General features: G+C 45.1%; 1 protein-coding gene across 4 annotated transcripts in view; it reads right to left on the bottom strand.

Moving 5' to 3' along the window:
* Positions 1 to 19,525, bottom strand: part of Utrn (utrophin) — a 507,746-nt gene that overhangs the window by 451,610 nt on the left and 36,611 nt on the right. Inside the window, exon 1 of one of the 4 annotated variants that reach the window (XM_076552749.1) lies at positions 5,142 to 5,333. The exons of the other annotated variants lie outside the window; for them this stretch is intronic. Within the exon in view, the coding sequence (XP_076408864.1) occupies positions 5,142 to 5,211 (70 nt within the window). The 5' untranslated portion in view covers positions 5,212 to 5,333. Of the gene's footprint in view, positions 1 to 5,141; positions 5,334 to 19,525 lie in introns of those variants that run through there. 4 annotated transcript variants of the gene reach the window in all.

The raw sequence follows: 19,525 nt of genomic DNA, 5'->3' as shown, positions 1-19,525 counted from the left end.
ATTAACGCATGTGAGTCATCTGCAGATCCAGCCCGCAGCTGCTAACGCACAGACATCTCGTCCAAACATGGACACACCACCCACTCAGAGTCTCGTGTGTCATCTCTCTCCACTGAGAGTGAGATAAGCATCTATTTATGACAGTGAGAGCCAGAACTGTGGAGAAAGTGGAAAAGCCAGGTAATAACTAGACAGAACCAACCCTGAGAAAAGAACTGGAGGCATTTGCCACTCGGTAGTGTGTGTGTGTGTGTGTGTGTGTGTGTGTGTGTGTGTGTGTGTGTGTGTAAATGTGCATGGCTACATGTGCTTGTAGAGGTCAGAGGTCAACCTCTAGTGTCTTCCCTCGTTTTTTTTGTTGTTGTTTTGCTTGTTTGTTTGTTTGTTTGTTTGTTTGAGAAAGGGCCTCTTACTGGCCAATTTGTCTAGGCTACCTGGCCAGTGAGCCCCAAGGATCCTCTGGCCTCTGTCTCCCCCACACTGAGATTACAAGTGCATGTCAGTACACTCAAGGTTTTTTTTTCACATGATTTCAGGGAATTAAACTCGGGACTCCATCACAGCAAGCACTTTGCTGACTATCATCCCAGCCTGTGGCTTCACCGTTTCTAACTTAATGTGGAAGAGTCACAGGAAAGAACCATCATGAGGGACAGAAAGGACAAACGTTCCTTCTCCCCGCATCATCTCCAAGTCAGGACGGACACTCAGCAGCAACAGGTTCCCAGTGTCCAGGTGGCGTGGGCCCATCCTCTGACAGATAGATTCAGGCGGGAGTACTCTACAGCCCTGAAAAAGCTGGCCCCTGGGCCAGCCAAGTGATTCAACAGGCAAGCTGCTGATACTATGGCCCCGGCTGTGTCTCCACGCCAAGGATCAGTTCAAGTCCTGCGGCTGGCCAGAGCATGCCAAAGAAACAAGGAAAGGCGGGGCCCGAGAGAGGCAGATTGGAACGAGCTCTGCCTGTGATTGCAGTGTTCTTCAGCACAAAAAGGGAGGCAGGTTAGAGGAGTGAGCTCAGAAACAATGTCACGTAGAAACACAGCTCCAGGCCCTCCGGGTCCAGGGGCAACCTCTACAGTTAGCAAGCCATTCCCAAGCTGGCCAGTCTATAACCTTTGTCAGAGAAGCCTTGTCCTCTGGGGAGTATCCTTGGGTACTCCCTAGCCAAGACTGCCTAGCCACAGAAGTGTAAGTATGATAAATATAACAAAGCTGGTTTTTAAATTAGCAATATTGGGCTCGAGTAACTTCCAGCTGGATGCCAATTCAGTGGCAAGCTACAGCAACACATGTTCGCGTTCAGGCCTCGGCACGTAATCCAGTCAGTATCCACTTGGGGAGATCGCTGGCCTTCATGGTTCATTCACACTGGCTGCCATCGATGCCCGTGGCACTCTTACAGGTTACACCATGTCACAATTCTAAGTCCCTACTTGGAAGATGAGGTAACTGACATTCCATGACAGCAAGGAAAACACCAAACTCATCCTGCAAGTGCTCTCTGGACTTAGATTGTGGCCCAGCCCAATACAGTTTCCTTCTGCTGGAGCGGGTGCCCTCTGAGGCAGCTCCCTGGCTCCAAAGGCACTGACCGGACCCACAGGAAGCCCGGGAGAGTTCAAAGCTATTTTTATGAAAGTAAATGATACTATACAATACTTCCTTTTCCTCACAGTCACAGCCAAAACACATTTGATGCCAAGAGGAAATACGCGTTCCTCAAAGCACTACGGTTCCAGGTGTCAGGTAGCAGCAGCAGCTGCCAGAGCCAGAGCCACCTCACGCCAGTCCTGAACTCTGGCACACACAAATACATGCCATGGACTCACAAGGCCACTGAGATGTGACTTTCAATGAATGCACCGAAATCACAGACCCGAGGGACCGGTGAGGTTGGCTACTCTCCAAGTCACTCTCTGACATCCCCAAACCTACCCCCACCCCATGACTGCACTTGAAAGAGGGGAGGGGGGAGAAAAAGGAAGCGAAAGAAAGTGACTCCAGGCTGTGGATTTCATATTGCAGAATAGTCAGCAACAGGTGCATGGTTCTGGGGAAACAGAAAGCCTCAAAATGCCTTTAACCTTGGCAGGGCAAAGGGCCAAGCACAGAAACCTAACATTAGGCAACGACGTCAGAAGAGAAAATCATCACCATTCTCCAGCCACACCAAACAGACCACAATGTAACTTCTCTCTGGGAGCCTGCTTGAGACACACTCAACGTAAAACAATGGAAGCGCTCGTCATTGTACCCATCTTTAAGGCCTCGGGGCTGGCACACACGAGCTAGGCAATACATTGGTACCTCATGAGTGAGTGAATGGGGACTGAGACAAAGAGGCAGGCAGGAAACTCTTTTCGTAAATAAAGAGAGCCAAAACCTCATCCCCAAGGTAGTAGGTAGATGTCTTCTTGGAGAGCAAGAAGCTGGAGGAGTCAGGAAGTGGAGTGGATCTGGGAGGGGTTGGGATGAGGAAAATCATCAAAACACACTGAATGAAATTCTCAAACAATTAATAAAAAATATTTTAGGCTCCTGGATGGCTTTTTATTTGTTTTTCCATTTTCCCAAAAAGAGAAGCAAAACTGAGAATCAGATACCAGGGACAAGAGGCATGATGGGAAGCAGACTCTCCCTGGGGACTGTGGGTTGACACTTCCACGCAGGGACACTCGCATCAGAAAAAAAGCCAAGTGACAACATCACAATCACTAAGCAATCTACTTTTAGTTGTTCCTTTCCTTCGCTATGCCGTGGGACAGAACGTTTTCCACCTCCCACTTTAGGACATATAGAATAATGTTGGTTCTGTAGTCTGATTCCACGCTACGGAACAATGTCTTGAGCTGTGCATGACATATGTAGTAAGGAAAATATGGACGTGAATAAAACACTGTAGAAACGAATGTGTTGGGTGAGATATAAAAACCGACAAAGCTGGATGGGGTAGCATGGGTCTGTAACTACAGTACTTGGGACGGTGAGGCAGTCACAAATGAAGGCCAACGTAGGAATATAGTGAACTCAGCCTGAGCTATACAGAAAGAAGAGCTGGCCTCAAAATACAAAAGGAAGGGAGGGAGGGAGAGAGAGAGGGAGGGAGGGAGGGAGGGAGGGAGGGAGGGAGGGAGGGAGGGAGGAAGGAAGGAAGGAAGGAAGGAAGGAAGGAAGGAAGGAAGGAAGGAAGGAAGGAAGGAAGGAAGGAAGGGAAAATGACGGAAATAGTGGAGAACAATGATGATGGAATTGAGCCCACAGATGTGTGTTACTGGGATAAAATAATTCTATCAGTGTGAGAACATGACCACTGACTATGTAATTTAAAGGGTTTAAGTAGGTTGAATTATAATGATATTAATTATATGAATACAGTGTTCAGAGCACAGATAAGAATAATTCATCGACATCATCAGGACACATCAGAAAACTAAATAGTATGTGAAAAGTAACTATAAAATATTAGAAAGCATGATTGTATCTAAAGATACTCACCCCTTATAAACTGTGAATTTCCCCTTTCGTTTATAACAACTATTGCACACTATATTTCTCCCTTCCCCCTGCATTTGAATTTTTTAAGACTTAGCTTTCCTTTTCAAATTGTTCCCTGCGAAATAACTCCTCTGAGGTCACACCCAAAGACCCCGAATAAGAATAGACAGAGGAAATCCTAAGTGCCTAGGTCAGAAGGGCCTCTAATTTCAAGGACTAAACAGAAGTAACGGTTCATTACAAGTGCTTTGGCTTCTTGGGTGACATCTCTCACTCCTTCACCCCTGGGATGTGTCATCCTGAGGACAGGCACTCTCCAGAGCACCGAGAGCACAATGGGGAATAAGATCTGGAAGGGCCCAGTGGGAAGTAAACATCACAATTAGCAATGGCGGCAATCGCCTGAAGCCATCCAACAGGTAGATGAGGGCAGCCAGGATTACACGGAATTCTGCTGGCTGGGAGTCAGGACAGAGGCTCAACACCCAATCCCAGAAAGAGGAGAGACAGCCAGCCAAGGGCTGAGGATCAGCATACCACACAGAGGAGGAGAGAGAGCACTAACCACGGAGCCGAAGGCCCACCCCTGTGGCCGGATGGAGCAGTGGGCAGAGAGAGCAGGCACATTACCGACCCGAAGCCATCAGCTCACCACGTGATTCATGCTCACATTCGCTTCACCGAAGATGTGCCCTGACCCGAACTTTCCCATAGGCCCGGTATTCTTCTCTTCTAGACTCTTCTTTGCCCTCTCAAAATCTCAGTCTTTGGGAAACGTTCATTCCATGATCACACACACACACACACACACACACACACACACACACACACACACACACACACCCAGCGAGCAGCAGCACTCTGACATTTACCTCTTCCTAATCTGTGCCCCTCCTGACCGCTGCCCCCCAAGCCCCGGTACCTAACAGACCTCCCTAACCTGCCTCTTAGCACACGGCACCCGGCTTCTCCTCCAAAGCTTCTAAGCAGGTATCCTGCTCTATTTGTTTCCAAGCAGCCCATCTCCAAACAGCGCCAGCGCCAGCGCCAGCAGAGATTAAATAACTCAGTAAGAAAACAATCCAGGGAAGAAATAGACAGGTTAAATGGGTGCTTATTCAAGACGCCCTTGTTGGAGACTTAGTGTCGCAGTTAAGCCCCTTTGCCCATTTATGATTTGGGAGATGGGCAGCAAGATCATTACCCCAACATGATTTCCACACAACGGATACTTTTGGACAAACCTTCCATCTCAGAGAAGGATAGACCTTTTTTTTTTTTTTTTTTTTAAACCATCAGTAGACTAGACATTGAGCCTAATCTCTCCACACATTCACCTGGCAGGCGGTAAGAGGCACACCAGGGGACAGCAAGCCTGGTCAACTGACTGAAACACTGTTCTAAAATATCTTCAATAACTGACATTGTCAAATCCTTCCTTTAAAACTGACACATTTCAAAACAACATTGCAGAAATGTTTGTTTGAAACACTGTCCGGTCACTCAAAATCCAAAATCATTTACGATCTGTTCATCAACAGTTTTCATACCAGTTTTTTGTCGGACTGCATCGTGCCTTAGTTTACTTTCTATGAACAAAAATGTCCCAAGTAACCGCACTGCTCTGGGTGAGTCTTCTTTACCTGCCTGTGACTCTCTGCTGGATCCATCTGTGGACTCGGATGTCACTTCCATTTCTCCTGGGCTCAGCATGCCTTCCAAATGTGGTTTCAATTCCCAAACCAGCGGTACATGGCCTGTGAAGTCAGGGAGATATGCATCCCCCCTCGGCTGGAGACCTTGCTTTGATGAAGTCCAAATCGGAAAAACAGGGCCAAAGTATATGGGAGTGAGGAGAGATGAGTCCCTCCCCAACTGCCCCGACCAGATTGGTCACATTCCTGCCTCTGAGCAGAGCCCAATCCCAGTGTGCAGCTCAGAGCCTCTGCCAGGCATGGAGCCTGTCGCCTTAAAAACCCAGATGTGCGACAGCCCTTATCTGCCTAGGCCAGCAAAGCATGCATTTCTACAAACACCACAGCTCTAAGGGTTCAGCAAACAGAAAGCCAAGCACCTCCCGACACCTCTCTCTCCTGACACCTTGGGTTTCCCATACAATCAAGCCAGAGGAGATCTGACCGAGCAAAAAAAATATTAAATAACTTACGAATACAAATACTTTTTCCCTGAGTCTCTCACTCTGGCAAGAGAGTTTGTTACAAATTTTGCAATCTATTCTCTCCACCCACCACCACCTTTTTTTTTTTTTTTTTTTTGGCAATTAATTTTTTAGCCCCTGGTAATCGATATGAATCTCTAAAGCTTTTAGGGCTCCATCTACTAAAGTACTAAATAATACCTGCTCTCTAACTGAAAGGTAAAGATGCCTGTTCCTTCAGGATGAGCGACACTACTATGGAAAATGCCAGGTGAATCTGTCTGCCAATCTCAGCACACAGCCCTGGGCACACTTCACCCACAATAGCTGGCTGTATGCAGGGGTCCCACAGCCTGCACAAACCCAGGCACCCTGAAGTACTGGAGACAATGACTCCTTTAAGGAAGCCTTCCCTAACCTCCACAGCCCACCCCAGACCCCTCGTGATTCGCCCTCACAGAACTACAGAGTATTTATCACCTAGGCAACTAAGCAATTCTCTGTCTATTCTGCAGTCTGACATTCGTTTCTTCTACTACTGGGCACACTCAAGAGTCTACACACCATGATGGTTGGCTTTACCAATCTGTTGCTCAACGCCTGGTAGAGCGTACAGCAAGGAGCACTTCACAGAAGAGTCACTTCCATTTCAGAGAGATATCTCTGTTATAAAGGTTTTCCATAACATTAGGTCGCCATTGCCAGGCTCTGAGCAAGCCAGCACGCACACTCAGTATTATCGTCTTTATCCTGGGTTATCGTCTGGCAGAAGGTCCATGAATTCAGACAGGAGAAAGATCTCATTAACTTCTAACAGGAATTTGCATCTCCTTCTGTTGTGAAGCGAGATCACAAAACACACTACCAACACTATCTGCAGGAATCACCATCAAAAAACAACACACAGAGCTGGAAGACAGCTGGGTAGGTAAAGCTGCTTACCACCACAGCTGATAACATCACACACACACACACACACACTCTAAATAAATGTTTTAAAAAAAAAAAAAACGAAAACACCACATTTTCACATCACTTACAGTTGCATCAGGTAACTTGAAAAATATCATTTGGTTCAGGAAAGCATGGCAATTAGAACAATAAGAGTGTGCTGTTAAATGCGCCAGCCAAGCACAAACACCATCTAGCAAAGGCTTTTTAAGTATTTTGATAAATGCGTGTCAATATAATTGGCTTCTTTTACAGTGTATGAATTTTATTTTGTGCATTTAAAATCCTTTGTCTGGCTTCCCCCAACTGCTAAAATGCTGAATGGGAAAGGGGTAAGGGGAAAAGACAAAGAAAAAAAAACAAACTACAAACCCTAACCACCACCATGAGCGATAAACATTGGATGCACCAAGAAACACTTGCATTATGTTTTCGGTGGGTTGACCATATTTTCACTCTAAGAAGTAAAAAGATTTTCCTAAGAACGATGCACCACTGAGCCATGAAGAAATGGGATTGGCGGGCACACACAGAATCTACTTCTCTTGTTTCCCAGGTCTTCTCCACTCCAGCTTTCCAACTGGAGATTTGCCCTTCCTTATTAACTCTAGAGACTCTGTGGACATCTGCCCAAGTCGGCCAGGGATAGCAGAGGCTTCAGCAGCACCTGATCAGGGGATGCTTTCATCATGGTTCATGCCTACCGCATACCAACAAGAGCTTCGACAAGAATGCAGAAGCCAGCCATGGATGGAGTGTGAGAACCATGGGTGCCAACTAGGGTATGGGTTCACAGGGGGAAAGGTTCACAGAACACCCCAAAAATCAAATTTTGCCACGTCTCCTTGGCAGCCAGTGGGTCCTGGGTGCATAATCTGTGCTGTTTCAAAAAGAGTGCAAAGTGCAGTATTTCTGTAACACGAAGTTAACACACATTCTGGGCAATTCCACTCAGCGCCGCCCGCGCCCCCCCCCCATTCCATTTACTAACTTTCTCAGTCACTCCGACTGAAGGAATAACAACAGGAGGGAAATGACCCCTGCATCCTCCTCCCTCTCTTTCCTCACCCAGTATCCCTGTCTCTGATACTTAAACTCCAAGGCTAGTGTGGTCAGCCTGCTTTAATATACAGGTGTCTCATATCTTCCAGAATATTCATAAGCCTATCCCCAGCCTCACACTGCAGACAGAATCTAAATTCCTTTGAAAGGCACAAAGACCCCAGTACTCTCATCAAAACATCTGTAAACTGATGAAAAACACCTCCCCCCTTTTAGGGACAAACCCACCAGACCACTATCTATAGTAGATGAGATATAAGGGAACTGAGATCCAGGTGCCCAGAGATGCAGAGGGAATGGAGAGCCTGGGACCCAGTCATCTAAGGACAATAGTTTAATCTTAGGAAAATCCTTTCTTCCTCCTTAGCGGAGATTCCTCGGTGACAGAGTCAAGGAAAGGGACCACTAGGTCCCATTGAGCATCTTGTATCTCTAAAATGTCACAGTGTTCTGTGATAACACAATATAGCGGAGGAAAGAGGCTGGTTGGTCCCCTCCATCATCTTACTCCTCTACAATGTTATGGGAGTCTGTGCCAACACAACGTTCACTCACGATTACATCTGACCTGGGAGAGTAGTTGTCAAAGCGGTGTATAAGTCAGAAAACAGGGGAAAGAGACCAGCTCAGAACTCTCAGGTCCTACAGTTGTGTAGCATCACTGGGCAACTAAACACCACAAGTGAAATAATAGCTAACGGAACATTCCACCATCACTAACAACACAAAAAATAACATGTGGGTGTCATGTGAGGAGAGAAACTTGCCTCAAAAAACCCACATGCAGCTCACGGACTCTGGACCAACCGCTAGGGAGCCTACATGGGACCGACCCAGGCCCCTCTGCATGTGGATGACAGTTGGGTAGCTTGGTCTCTTGGTGGGGCCCCTAGCAGTGGAATCAGGACCTATCCCTGGTGTGTGAGCTGGCTTTTTGGAACCTATTCCCCATGCAGGGATGCCTCACCCAGCTTTGATGCTGGGGGGAGGAGCTTGGCCCTGCCTCATCGTGATATGACATGCTTTGTTGACTTCCATGGGAGGCCTGCCCCTTTCTGAATGGAGGAGGAGTGGATGGGGGGATAGACAGGAGGTGGGGGAGGGAATGGGAAGAGAGAAGGGAGGGGAAATTGCGGTTGGTATGCAAAATAAATGAAAAAATTTAACAACAACAACAACAACAAAAAGCCCACATGCACAGTGTGACCATAAACATAATTTCTAAAGCCATGGCATTTATCAAGCCTCATAGTAGAGATACAAAATGTTAGGACATTCAGAATAATATATTGCTATTGGTAAAAGACACCGTAGGGAAAATGTAGGGGAATCATATTATTCACAGAGCTGTATGCGACTGCTAAAAAGTGGTGCTATGTTGTATTTTCTATACTCCCAATACTTTTTTCTCAATAAATTACTTCTAAAATAAACCGCTCATTATATAGTTCTCAGTCCTTACATAAGAAATAAGCACACATAACTTGTTTTTAAATTGTATGTATGTATGTGTACATGTGATGCGTGCCCAGTGCATACACATGAATATGTAAAGGTGCAAATGCCCACATGCACATGTACAGAAGACCACAGCAGGATATCAGTGTCTTCCTCCATTATCCTCCTCTCCACCCTTTTCTCTTGAGACAGTGTTTCTAAATGTTCAGCTATGCTAGCTTGCCAAAGACCCCTCAGGATCTGCCCATCTCCATTGTTCATTGGTAGGACAAAGGCAGGACCCTACCTGGCTTTTTTAGGTACCGGATATTTGAACTCAGGTCCTCACGTTTGAAAGGCAAGCACTCTTACCCACTGGGCCATCTCTCCAAACCAAAGTTTGTTTTTAGTTGAATAAGACTGAAATAAAAGTTAGCCCCAAGCATGCCCCAGTCTTGCTGAGGGGCTGACCTGTCTCCCATGAGCCATCTCTTCTGACATCACAGGGTACATTTCTAAATATTATTATTAAAGTTTGGATCTGGAAAGTGCAATAGGAACCAATTGTTAACGGCTTATTCCCCTGGACCGAACTGCTGAGAGGGAGAGACTTGAATGACAATATCCCCAACAGGCTCCAACATTTGAACCCGTTGTTCCCAGTTAGTGGCCATGTTTGAGGAGGTCTGGGTGGTGCCGATTTGAAGGAGGAAGCAGGTCACTGAGGGTGGGCTTTGAGATCAAAAGTTTCAATCACACTGCTGAGAAGATGGCTCAGTGGTTGGGAGCACTGACTGCTCTTCCAGAGGACTACCTGGAATCACTCACAACTGTCCGTAACTCCAGTTCCAGGAGGATGGAAGTCCTCCTGTGGACTCCATGGCACTGCATTCATATGCTGCACATACAGACCAGTAGACACACACACACACACACACACACACACACAAATAACAATGAGGTGGAAAATAATTCAGGAAGAACATTTGATGCCAACCTCTAGCCTTCACAGGCAAGTGCACATACCATACATGTACACACGTACACACAAGCTCACACACACACACACACATACATGTGTATACGCACAAATCAAAACAAAGACAATGATAAATAAATGACTGTAAGTGTTGCTTTCTTCATTTTATACTTGGGAAGGATCTAAAATCTCCCCAAACGTGGACATGAGTTCCATATGATAACTGAACTGAAGAAAGGAAGGTTCTCATGGCCTCAGATACCAAAGGATGGCCCTTTTCTCTTTTGTTTCTTGTTTGTTTGATTTTGTGTTTGTTTGTTTGTTTGTTTGTTTGGGGGTTTTGTTGTTGCTGTTGTGTATTTGTGTCTCTCGACACGTGACCTCACTCTGTAGCCCAGGCCAGCCTCACTCTTATTGGTAATCTTCCTGTCTCCGCATCCTAAGGGATGGGATTATACCACACTAGACAATACTGTGAATGACCAGCTGTTAACTGCCAATTGTTTTCTTCATAATTGCAGGGAATTGGAAATTTGATTGCAATATTTACAAAAGAGTTCCACAGAAAGAGAAATTTTTAATCATAATACGAAATTGCTTTTTTTCTATTTTCATATGTGAAGCTTTAATTTAGACACTGTTCTTCAATACAGCCAAACTATGGCTGTTATTTTAGGACCCATACAGAGTCACTTTATGTACATAAAACCCTAAATTGTATTAAAATTTTATCAAAATTTTAGTACAATTGATCCCTGAAAATGTAAGCCTAGAAACTCAAAGTTCCTCTGTATTTACTAAATAATCTTTAATTGTATTGAGAAGTAGGAGGAGGGGGAGGGGGAGGGGGAGGGGGGAGGAGGAGGAGGAGAAGGGGAGAAGAGGAGGTGGAGGAGAAAAACCACCAAGGCAGGTTCTATAAGCCCAGTGCTTGGCTGCCTGTGATGACTCCTAACCCACAGAACAGCTTGTTTATGATTCTTGCAAACAGAAGTTATTTCCTGTCTTAGCTAAATGGAGACATGCATGTTTCCGATAGTGACAGACTTAAAGGGAAAAATTATTTCTTCAAGACCAACTTTTGGACCAGAAATAACTTTGAAGCTAGCTACCAGCAGTCCTCCACCAACCCTAGAACACTGTCTGTGGGTGGAAACTTCTCAAGTGGATGAAAAGAGGGTTTTGCAACATGAAATTGCAGTTGTTCCCAAATTACTCTTAGAAGTTCACGCGCAGCCAATTTGATTAAGCCTCTAGACATTCAGGGAAGCTCAGAGAAAACATTTTGTACTTACGTTTGATATATGTTTAATATATCCCAAAACGATACTAAGGAGTAGAAATAAAATTATGGGAGTTTTTTTATTTTTTAAATTAATATTTCTAAGAGAGCTTAAGAAAGAAATTGTGGGTGTTTTCTCCTTCCCCTTTGGAAACAGTCATACTTTGCAGTACAAAGGGGTTTCAAATTCACAGCCCTTCTGTCTCGGACACATTCGTTCTGGGATTGTTGGTATGCGCCACCACTCCAAGTAATACTTACACTTCCAATACACCCAAGCGTTTTCTATGCCACAAGCGTTAGTTCCTATCTCTTGCTATAACAAAATACCAGCAACAATATAATGAAGAAAAGATATTTCTAGGCTCCTTGTTTTAGAAGTTCCCATTCTTAGCCTGCTGGTTCCAATACTTCGGTGCCTAGGATGAAACAGAGCACCACAGCATGGCACATAGGCAGAACCAAAGCTGCTCAGCTGATGCAAAAATCAGAGAGGAAGGAATCCCAATATCACCTTCAAGGAGCGCCTCCCCACCTCCCTGACCTAACTTCCTTCCCCTGGGACTCACCCCCCAACATCTACATCACTTTCTAACAGTGCCACAGGCTGGTAATGGGCCTTGGAGGGCCACTGGAGAACTGAGCCATAACAGTATCTCAGGCAAGAATTAAACAAACACTGAGACAGACATGTGCAAGCATGTTTAATAGGATGACCTAGGGGCAATGAAAATTAAAATGATCAGCTCATTCCAGGCAGCTGCGCCCTTCTAGCCTCTGCCGGAGCCGGCTTACGGGAGTCAGTCATCACCTTCCCACAGCTCATCTCCATTAGTAGGAAAAGGCACTTTTCCACACATAAGAATTCCAGTAAGTAAGGCATCAAGAAAACAGAAGGTGTTAGAAAAGGACTGAATCGATTCAGAAATACCAAGTCAGGTAAATGGTCCCAGCACTCAATGAGGCATATGCTGGTTCGGCAGCAGCCATCTACTACCCCATCTCGCTGAGACTGGCGGGACTGGAAATCACTGGCAGGCACGAATCTCCTTGATTAGCATTTCCCTCCGTAATCCTAGTAGCAACAACTGTCCTTGCCATAGAGGGAGCCCTCTCTCTTCCTCACCTGCCTGTTCCCTCACCTCCTAGACCATGAAATCTCATGAGAATGACACAGTGTAGATGTCTGATCCTCAGGCACATTCTAGCCGACTTACAGTTGTACTTCATAACAACTAGCAAAAATAACCAATTATAATTAATCACATAATTAATAGTAATAACCAGTTGCAGTCTCGTGATTATTGTTATTTATAACACACTGCGGCCTGAAATTTAAGTCCAATTTCATTCCACATGACATTATAAACCGGATTGGGAGGTGTGCCATTGTTCCCCATCAAAGGCATGCAGAAGCGGGCCAGGGAGATGGTTCAGGGGGTAGAGCAAGGCTGACAACCTAAGCAGGATCACAAAAATGTATGTGAAAAAGCCAGATGTGGTGGCACACATCTGTAATCCCAGCACTCCAACCATGAAGATAAGGACACAAAGGAGAGTCACCTGGAAGTTCATAGGCTCAGAAGCTGTCCATCTTGTTTTCTGGGAGAGGGTCTACCCCTGGGATTTGGGGCCTATCATCAGGCTGGGGACATTAGCTGACTAGAAAGTGTCAAGAACCCACCAGTCTCCCTCAGAACTAGGTTTATAAGTGTGCACCACCACACCTGACTTTTTATGTGGGTGTTGGGATCAAACTCAGATACTTAAAATTTTCTTTTAATTAAGAAAGAAAAAGTTTGGATGGTTATACACAATGTTTCAAATACATCTTATGGCACATAAAATTCCCTAAAACAACTCTCCCTCCAAGCTTCCTTATTTACAGTGGTGATCATGGAGACCAGAAGCAGAAGGATACTCACCGGCCAACACATCTCAAGGAATGACCATCTATATCCCAGGACCAAGCCAATGTCTCAGAAAACAATTCGAAGCACAATGTGAATCCCTAGGTGCTAGAGTCCCTGAAAAAATGTGACACGCAGAAACCCTAGTGTGGTGGCTTGTGTTGTGGAATCATCTTATTGTACACTGTGAAGAATTGTCACTCTGATTGGTTTTAATAAAAAGCTGAATGGCTAATAGATAGGCACGATTTTAAGGGCAGAGAGAACACTGGGGAGAAGGCAGAATCTCCAACCAGGCATGGAGGGAGCAGGAAAGTAGCATGGGCAGTACAGAGTAAGGGTGGATAAAGCCACAAGGCAGAAAGTACATTAATAAAAATAGGTTAATGTAAGTTATAAGAACTAGTTAGAAACAAGCCTAAGCTATTGATCGAGCTTTTATAATTATTAAGAAGTCTCCATGAGGTGACTTGGGAGCTGGCAGGTGGGACAGAAAAATCTACCTTCCAGGCTTGAATAGAAATGGCCACCCATAGACTCATGTGTTTGAATTCCTGGCCCATAGGGAGTGGCACTATAAGGTGCGGCCTTGTTGGAAGAAGTGTGTCACTGTGGAAGCAGGCTTTGATGTTGCATATGCTCAAGCCACACCCAGTGTGGAACACAGTCACTCCCTACTGCCTGTGGATCAAGACGTAGAGCTCTCAGCTCCTTCTCCAGCACCATGTCTGCCTGCAGGCCCCATGTCCCACCAGGATGATAATCAACTAAATCTCTGAAACTGTAAGCCAGCCCCAATTAAATGTTTTCCTTTATTGGAGTTGTCTTGGAGCCAGGCGGCGGTGATGCACACCTTTAATCCCAACACACGGGAGGCAGAGCCAGGCAGATCTCTGTGAGTCAGAGGCTAGCCTGTTCTACAGAGCGAGACCAGGACAGGCACTAAAACCATACAGAGAAACCCTGTCTTGAAAAAAACAAACAAACAAACAAACAAAAAGAGTTGTCTTGGTCATGATGTCTCTTCACAGCAATAGAAACCCTAACTAAGACATCCAGCATGACCAACAATAGCATGTGTAAGAGAAAAAGACAGACCCAGGGCTCAACAGCCTGATGGACAGGCACACCTTGGGCCACACCATGAGAGGAATGCAATGCATTTAAATTGAAAAAGAAAAGATAAAGTAGTGAGGAAATGTTATTTTAATTCACAAGTTGTTTCCCAGGTCTTGGTCTTTTGCTCATGACAGGACACAAAGTAATTAAACTAAACAACACTTGGTTTCTTGTTAAGGAACAAGAAGGTGTGTGTGTTTTAAGTACAGGAAGGAGGGGCAGCTGGAGGAAGATGATTCTTGGGAGAACTACACCACCTTTCATCAACGATGGCAGCATCAGGCAAGCTTGGAACAGTTGCCAGCTAGTTTCTGTGTCTATTACAGCTGGTTTGTTGTTTGTTTAATACTAGAAACAGAGTGCCTAAGCCAAAAGTGGATCTCAGAAGGGCCAGTTCCAGGATAGTCACAGTGTAACAGTATCTGTTACACAGAGAAACCCTGTCTCAAAAAAAAAAAAAAAAAAAAAAAAAAGACAAACATGGTTTTTGCCTGCATCTTGCTTATTCTCTGCTGCAAATGGAAGTTCTATTAACATCAATGTTACTAGAGTTGAAGAAGTGGCTTCCTCTATCACTCTCTGTCCCATAGATGAGGTTCTGGGGTGGGGGTGGGGGAATAGGAATTTTTTGGGTCAGAAGCTTAAAACAAAACCTTTCCACTTTGACAAATATAGTTTGGAAAATTGATGGGCAATATCAATCTTGTAACTAATCCTTTTCTTTATTGTTCTGCCCAACAGGACAGATTGGGACAAATTTATACCCCAAGTTTAACAAGGCAACAGGTAGAATATCATCTATAAAAGCAGACAAGATTTTAGATAGCGCCAGACGTGACTTTATTCTCAGCCCTCTGGAGGCAGGGGGATTGAAGTAAGTTCAAAGCCAACCTGATCTACACTGTGAGTTCCATGCCACAGCTACTTCAGGAGATTCAGACTCAAAAATAAAAATAAAGGGCTGGAGAGATGGCTCAGAGGTTAAGAGCACTGACTGCTCTTCCAGAGGACCTGCGTTCAATTCCCAGCAACCACATGGTAGCTCACAACCATCTGTAATAAGATCTGGTGCCCTCTTCTGGCAAGTAGGCATACACGCCAGCAGAACACTGTATGCATAATTAATAAATAAATCTTGAAATAAAGAAAGAAGGAAAGAAATATACATGTTTCTATGTGTGTATATATTCATATATGTAAATATATGTGTGTATATAAAACACATTTTCATATGTGATGTGTGTGTGTGTGTGTGTGTGTGTGTGTGTGTGTGTTTTAAGTAGACAATCTCCTTTTGACCTTAACTTGGTGATTAGATACTTATTTCTTTCTTCTGTATTTTTGTTGGGTTTTGTATTGTTTTCAAAATCATTTAGAATTCTAATAGGTGACAAAAACCTGAAAAACTGACTAATATCGGAAGTGTACCCTTATCTGTGAACCAAAACAACTGTATCCCCCCTACAGAAAGGGAGGAAATGAGACACAATGTCTGTAAAGGCTCAACTCCTGCCCGAGCTCTCTACCTCCCTCTCCTTTTTTTAGGAAATATTTTCTGCATCTAAAATAAATTTCCCTCAGGTGCTCTGCATTCAGCAAGCAATAAATCAGTCCCCATGTTGCTAGCTCTTACACTGTAAATAACTGGCTGAAGTTTTAAAAGTTAATGTATGTCCAGATACTTACCATAAGAAGCAATGACTTCGGCTAAAACTCCTAGACTCATACATCACATGAAGTAAAAGATTAACAGACTGTGTTTAATTTTCAATGAAAGTAATGTAAATGAAGACACCACTAACAAAGAAACTCACAGACTAATAAATGTATCCTTCTAATTGCCTAAACTTTCTTTTAACATAGATGTACATGCCAACTCATAGGGAGTTCACTGTGATGTGACTATAAAGGTAAGAGCCACCAGGCACTGTGTATATCTAAAGAGGAACCAACAGTCGTCTCCTTCTTCTTCTCCTTCTTCTTCTTCTCCTCCTCCTCCTCCTCCTCCTTCTTCTTTTTCTTCTTCTTCCTCCTCCGTTTTTTTCTTTGCTTTTAAATCAATGCTGGGGACAGAATCCAGAGCCTCATGCATGATCTGCTGGGCAAAGCTGTACTATCACTGAGCTACACTCCCTAAGAATGCTCCTTCCACCGTGTGTGTGTGTGTGTGTGTGTGTGTGTGTGTGTGTGTATGTGCGCGCGCGCATTATGTGCACATATCTGTAAGCCTACACTTGCCCATGCCGTACATATGCAAAGCCCAAAGAAAGACATCAAGCTATGCAGGTCCACCTGTCAGGTCCACTCGTTGCCACCCTCCATGCTGGGGTCACAGACACACAGGTTGTCTTACTTTAGTTTCCATTGTTGTGATAAACAGCATGATCAAAAGCCACTTGGAGAGGAAAGGGCTTACCCCATCTTAGGGGTTACAGTCCATCATCCAGGGAAGCCAAGGCAGGAGCCTGAGCAGAAACTATAGAGGAATACTGCTTATGGCTTTCTCCCTCCGGCTTGACCAATTGGCTTTATTCTACAGCCCAAACCCACCTACCAAAGGATGGCACTGCCCACAGGAGGCTGGACCCCCTACATCAATTAGCAATCAAGAGCATGCCCCCAGGAGCTAGAAAGATGGCTTAGTGGTTAAGGGCACTTGCTGCTCTTACAGAAGACCCGAGTTTGGTTCCCAGCACCCATGTGGCAGATCACATCCATTAGTAACTACGGTTCCAGAGGATCCAATACCCTCTTCTGGCCTCCAAGAGCACTGCATGTATGTGGTGCACCTACTACATACATGCAGATAAGACACTCAGTCACATAAAATAAAAATACATAAATCTTTCTTTTTTAAAAAAAACTGTTTCTTAAAGAAAGAAGGGAGAAAGAATACCCCTCCAGACACACACAGAGACCAATTTGATGGAGGCAATCCCCAAATGAGATTCTTTCTTCCCAAGTACATCAAGTTGACAACCAAGATTAGCCATTACATAGACTGTGCCCAGCTTTTACGAGGATGCTGCTGATTCAAACTCAGGTACTCTTGCTTTTATGGAAAGCAATTACCCAGTGAGCCATCTCCCCGGTCCCCTCCCTTCTCCCTGCCCCACCTTTCCCTCACCTCTGCGTGGATTTGAGAAGAAAGTGAAGGAAGAACTACACGGGGGAAAATATATCCTGAAATACCTTAGCTGCCTCTTCTATGTCATGGGACGGAGTATGCAGGGAAGGGTCCTGCTAGGCCAGCAATGGGGCCATTTTGAAATGATTACGAGCTCACAGGGCCACTGTGTCCTCAGCTAGCAAGTGGCAATCTAACAGCTGTTCCTCAGACCTTGGGTGATCCTGAGGATTCTGGCATCCATTAGGGCTTTCTTTCCAGGCAGGTCCCCGCTGGTGCCTAGCTGTCTGAACTCATGAGCAGCAGGCTGGCCCCGGCCCCTGCTGGATTGCTTCCCGCGGTGACAAGGCAAGGCTGAAATCCAGCCGGCACAATGGCATGAATAATAGGACCTCAGAAAGCCGGTGGTACTGTCTCTCCTGCAAGGCAACCTTGTCCAAACGTCCACCCAAAGGGACTGGCTTGGCCTAATATTCCCTAAGAAAAAGCACCGCCAAGCGGGTGAGCGGACGAAGGGCCACCGCCTTCTGAGAACAGAAACTCGAGTTTAGAGTTCACCGGACCCAGCGGCTGTTGCAATCTCAGTCAATGCCCAAGTCCTCCTCCCTTCTACCCACACCCAGCCCCAAAACCCGAGTCCCCTGCTGCCCACATTCTCACCAGGGCTGCCCACACTACTACAGAGCCTGCCACAGCTTGCCAGACCTATCGCCCTGGCAGGCCTCAAGGAGTGACCACAAAAAGCAGCCACAAGGCCAAATGAGGAAGATGGACAGAGAGGCCAAGGACCGAGTCTTGTTTTTTTATCACACTGGATGGTGACGTTCGAAGGCCCTTTCCCAGAGGCCATTGAACGGGAAGCAGCCTTTCTACAAAGCAGGCTCACTTTCTAAAGTTTCCAGGGAGTAAATTGGCAACTTTTGATAACACCACAAAAATGCAGAGAGGATGATTCAGTGTTAGAGAACTTGCCTAGTACGTGGGAGACCCTAGGATTGAGCCACCACCACCAAAAAAGAAAAAAAAAAAAAAAAAAAAAAAAAAGAAAAGAAAAAACTAAGGGATATCAATTTAAACATAATTGATTCCACAAAGCAAGGTAACTAAACATTGCTTTCCCAAGTGAGGTTGTGTAGGCCACTAAACCTCAGATCCTTTATCTGGTTCGGGGTTTTGTCTTGTTTTGTTTAAGGGGAAAGGGTAAAATATATTCCCCCTGGGTCTGCTGGACACACTCCAAATGAAATGTGTGCAAAACTGCCTAAGAAAATAGTTACCATACAGATGCCCCCATACATTTTGTGCAGAACTACTGATGTGTCTAATTTTAAAGGTACTGTCCCAATCCTCTTGGGGAGCGGGGGAGTATGAAACATACAGCACAGGTATTATCTGAAATGGGGGGAAAGTCAATTTTAAAATATATCTATTTTAGATATTGCATTGTTTTAGAGATATCGGTGATCAAACCCAAAGCCTGCCTCACACATGCTAGACAAGCACTCTATCACCCAGCTGCACCCCTAGTCCCAGTTCCAAGAGTTTTGGAAAGGAATTAAGAGTCTATACCATGGCCCCAAGTTGCAAGAGGTATCAGCTTCCTGGTCAACCAAGTAGAGTTTTACAGGCTAGACTTTCGTCAACATGGAAGACTTATCATCAGCAAACTATGGCCATCTTTGAGCACAACAGTGGCTCAAGCCTAGAATAGGTTAGAATGTGTGTCCTGGTCTCTTCTAGCCAGTTACTGGGAGGGTAGAAGGGAAGAGCCACCAGGGTACTCAGAAAGGGAATGCAGAAACCAGACAGGTTTCTCCCAGGACTGGAGCCATCGGGCACATTCTTAGGACTTATGCAGCAGCTTTTCATTTCTAGATTTTTCAGAGTGAATCTAGCATTCACTCCCAACATGAGCTCCCTCTGGTCTGGGCAGACTGCCATTGAATCACAAGGGCCACTCAAAGGTTTCAGTGTTTTTGTCTTAAGCTGTTGAAAACCCTAA

The sequence above is a fragment of the Peromyscus maniculatus genome, chromosome 16 (assembly GCF_049852395.1).
Source record: "Peromyscus maniculatus bairdii isolate BWxNUB_F1_BW_parent chromosome 16, HU_Pman_BW_mat_3.1, whole genome shotgun sequence".
Taxonomy (NCBI): Eukaryota; Metazoa; Chordata; class Mammalia; order Rodentia; family Cricetidae; genus Peromyscus; species Peromyscus maniculatus.
This window is presented reverse-complemented; position numbering and strand designations above follow the sequence as displayed.